The sequence below is a fragment of the Monopterus albus genome, unplaced genomic scaffold (genome assembly GCF_001952655.1).
Source record: "Monopterus albus unplaced genomic scaffold, M_albus_1.0 scaffold64.1, whole genome shotgun sequence".
Classification (NCBI taxonomy): Eukaryota; Metazoa; Chordata; class Actinopteri; order Synbranchiformes; family Synbranchidae; genus Monopterus; species Monopterus albus.
The window spans coordinates 1,693,235-1,697,606 of record NW_018127944.1 but is presented as its reverse complement, the minus strand read 5'-3'; the positions used below and the strand labels follow the sequence as shown (position 1 = coordinate 1,697,606).

The following is a 4,372-nucleotide window of genomic DNA, read 5'->3' as shown; positions in this document are numbered from 1 at the left end:
GAAACTAATTCCTCACACAGCTGGAAAAACTTGCACAACATCAAACACGCTCCATGTGTCATATTGAAACAAGTTTGTAAGTGAAAACACATGACATTTCTACATTTGCGTATTAAAAGAGTCATCATTTTTGCTTTTAAAGGTTCCCTCGTTTGTTGGGTGACAATGTGTGTGTGGGACTGAGTCAAAATAAACTACAGTGGTCATGAAGCAACAGAGCTGCTGTCGATGTGTTGTACAATAGGTGTTTGGACAACAGTGGAGCTCTGGAGAAACACGAGGCTGTGAGACATACACAGCACTAAGAGATTTCCTACAGTTACTGTTTATTGTTCTCTGTCAGGCTTGTTTGTACACGTGGTCCATATATACAATCTGCTAATATGCATGATCAGCTCCACTGAAGCGGCCTGTTCCATTCTGTGTGACGACAAGTTTCATTCACAGAAATGTTACACAAGAGTGAAAAGAATTTCACACTGTGGCGCTTCAAGTCCTGCCAAAAATGAAGTAGTGTTGTGTGTGTACTTTGTCCAGAAAGCAGTTTCCCTAGTTGTTTGGCCGCAGGATGCTGAGGCAGAAGAAAGGCAGGTTGGACAGGCAGTCCGTGTTGGCCTTGACTTCCATGTCAGCAAATAATACTTGGCTTCTGTCGCCGTCGCTGTTGCCCAAGTTCCCCCTCAGCTCGGTGAGTCTCTGGAGAATCAGCTGGTGCTCGGAGCCTCTCTTCAGGCCTCTGAAGTTCAGCACAGCAGTCAGGTGCTTCCTACTGCAGGAGAAGAAAAACACAATACTGATAAGTTTCACGTTTTTCTACTACACAGTGGTTCTAGTTCACCTGAAAATGCACCACAGCATTTTATTCAGAACATTTTGTAGCGTTTCCTTAAAGTTTCACTGCAGCAATGACAAAACAAAAAGGTAATTTGTAAGCGAGTAGAGGAGGTGTGTCTGAGAACCCCAGGAGTCCACCATCAGTACGAGTGCTCGTCTGCAGGAAGACCCTGAGAAACCTCCAGAGCAAACCAAGACTATACTGTTATGGATTGTTTTTGACTTTAGAAATGTGTTTGTAAAGAGTCTGGTTTTGAGTTTTTACACTGAGATCCTGCACTACTGTTGTTCCAAAGGATCGCCAACAATCCTGCCCTTGTGCTGTTCATATAAGAGCCTGAGAAACCTCCAGGACAAACCAAGACTATACTTTCAGGGATCATTTCTTTAGTTTCTGACTTGAGAAATGTGTTTCTAAAGAGTGTGGTCTCACTGCCCACGATGAAGAGTTAAGATGTTTCCTTCAGAGCAAGAAACTGGTGGAAAGACTCTGTTTCTTCTCCACTGTTGAAGATTGGTCAGTGTTTCTGACTGAGACACTGATGGAGGAAACATGATCTGAGTGGAGTTTTATTATTAAAAAAGATACTAATGTTATTAGTAACATCATCTTTTAAAGTTGACTTTGCTTTGTTTAGACCATTTGTGCAGTAGAGAAGATGGTTTTGCTTCATTAGTTTTAAAGAAACTGACAGATGATATGAAACAGTCCTGGTTAGTTTGTGTCCTGTTTAATCAGGTAACATCAAGTGAAAACACCTGTTTGACAGGAGAAGACTGACGGCTCATCTTGTACATTCTCAAAGTAGAGTCTGTAGGTGGAGCAAACATCCAGATGTTCGCACACAAAACATTTGGTCAACTGGTCAGACTTCAACATATTCACCATAACATGTCAAAGTCCTGTGGGGTCATATACTGATAACTTTACATAAATAAAACATACAACACAGTTACAAAGTCAGCATTTTTTTTAATTAAAGAAAACAAAACCACTCAGAACATGTTTCCTCCATCAGTGTCTCAGTCAGAAACACTGACCAATCTTCAACAGTGGAGAAGAAACAGAGTCTTTCCACCAGTTTCTTGCTCTGAAGGAAACATCTTAACTCTTCATCGTGGGCAGTGAGACCACACTCTTTAGAAACACATTTCTCAAGTCAGAAACTAAAGAAATGATCCCTGAAAGTATAGTCTTGGTTTGTCTTGGAGGTTTCTCAATCAGGTTTATTGGCTGTTTTCTGAGCAAATGAAGCTTCAGCTTGTCAGGGAAAATGGTGCATTTACAAAAAAACAAAGAACTGGTGCCAGTTATAGCAGGATGTGTCCAAATCACCTGGTATCACTTCTTTTTTTATTAACAGCAGGCAGCTCTGAATCCCCAGCAGCAAATTGTGACATGAACAAAAGGGACAGAAGTGCACGGAATAATTCGTGACAATTTTAACATTACAACATCATTTGTATTATTTACTGAGAAAAGAATTTCAAAATTCATGGTGGAATCCTGTGAGTCACAGGGATAAACCTCCTCCCATCACAGCAGCATCACTGATGAAATACTGGAATTTTCCAGCAGTAATGCTGAACACATCTGGCAACTAACAGCAGACAGTCTTTTCCTACATAATTTTCCTTGTGTGGGACATAAGTTCATGCTCCCCTGGTGCTGCTGGTGATTTCTGTGTCTGCCACATCTTGTTGTAGATTTGTTTGCTTTCACTTTCGGCAGCAATGCAATTTTGCATGATCCTTTCACTTCTCATTTGGTTCACTAAGGTTGCGAAGGTTAGTGTGTGTCAACGTGGTGGTTGCAAGTCAAATTGACCTGGAGAGCTCTTGTGACCCTGTGGAACCAAATGTGGAAAACCCTTTTTGTGTTGTCACTGACAGAAAACAAACCACGTCCACCCATGTGAGCACAGTAAAAATGAATGCATCACAGCTTGGGTTTTAAATTATGTGGAGAAAATTATTTTCCCACCAGGAATTGTTTGATCTCATGCTTTTCCTCAGCGCAGGGATTTGCACTTTTCCATGTTTTCCAGGACTTCCTGCCCTTATTAGTATATCAATAGAGAGGAAAGAAAAGCACTAGCAACCACACTGGTCATTTGTTACCCAGCAAGGCGTGTGAGAAACTGTTGGGCCTCTTTAAGAACATTCAGGCCAAGTGCGTGCAGCCCAGAGAGGCTGTAAATCTGAACTCACTCTGGAGGGAAACTCAACTTTGCCATCATTTATTTGTACGGCTGTTTGTGGTTTAACTATATCCAGATTCTTTGATAAGTAAGTGTTTATTGTAAAAGTACTATTGATGAGGTAGTTTGATTGTGTTTTATGGAGGATAAGCAATGACCAAATGTTTTCTGTTTTGACATAAAACATTCTTCAGTCCTCTTGAAATAAAACATATTGAAATGATGAGTCACTGCAGGATTTTGCTTTTAATATAATCAATAATCAGCAGGTCTGGACCACAGGCAAAATCCTGCAGCGACTCATCATTTCAAAAAAACAAAGGAAAACAATCAAAGATGCATTTAACAACCTTTTCTGGGGTTTTGTGCCACATCACATGGTCTCAATCCGAGGACAGATCCTCGTGCTAACTCCTAAAAGTGCTCTGGATGAAACAAGAGTAGATGCTGATCGTGCATCTCTGTTTCCATGGCAGCCAGACTAGACTCCGCCCATTGATGAAGACTGAGAAATGCCTGAAAGTTCAGGAAAGGCCTGGTGAGTGGAATTTGAGCTGGGATTGTCTGGTAAATGTGATCATGTGTGAAGGGCGTTAAATCTACACAACAGCTGCAGAACAAAGTAAAAGAATCAGCCACTGATGACGATCTGGTCCCAGGAGGTGTGTCTGTGTGGCCACCATCAGTACGAGTGCTCGTCTCCAGACATAAGAGCCTGAGAAACCTCCTAGACAAACCAAAGACTATACTTTCAGGGATCATTTCTTTAGTTTCTGACTTGAGAAATGTGTTTCTAAAGAGTGTGGTCTCACTGCCCACGATGAAGAGTTAAGATGTTTCCTTCAGAGCAAGAAACTGGTGGAAAGACTCTGTTTCTTCTCCACTGTTGAAGATTGGTCAGTGTTTCTGACTGAGACACTGATGGAGGAAACATGTTCTGAGTGGAGTTTTATTTAAAAAAAAATACAAATGTTATTAGTAATTATCTTTTAGAGATGACTTTGCTTTGTTTAGAAAAAAAGTCCGGGCCATCAGAGTGACTCCTTTATATCTTCCACCTTATGCCCCAGCTGTGTCCTACCCTGGTGATACCTTCACCTCGTTTGCTCAGGTGTCCCTCTCAGAACTTAAAAAATGTGTGCTTCAGTTCAAACCTGCTGCTTCTCCGCTCGATCCCCTACCAGGGAAGATTTTTAAAGAAGTTATTGATATTATTGGCCCTGGGCTGGTCAACTTTGTTAACTCATGCTTGAGTTCTGGTTCGCTTCCTCCGACCCTTAAGCATGCGCTTGTTAGACCACTACTTAAAAAGCCCAACCTTGACGCTACGGTATTAG

General features: G+C 41.4%; 1 protein-coding gene across 1 annotated transcript in view; it reads right to left on the bottom strand.

Annotated features, from left to right (window-relative positions):
- Positions 1–41: 41 nt before the first annotated feature.
- The window catches only part of exoc3l4 (exocyst complex component 3-like 4), a 24,752-nt gene continuing 20,421 nt past the window's right edge, over positions 42–4,372 (bottom strand). Inside the window, exon 13 of the mRNA XM_020604107.1 lies at positions 42–769. Within this exon, the coding sequence (XP_020459763.1) occupies positions 550–769 (220 nt within the window). The 3' untranslated portion in view covers positions 42–549. The remainder of the gene's footprint in view (positions 770–4,372) is intronic.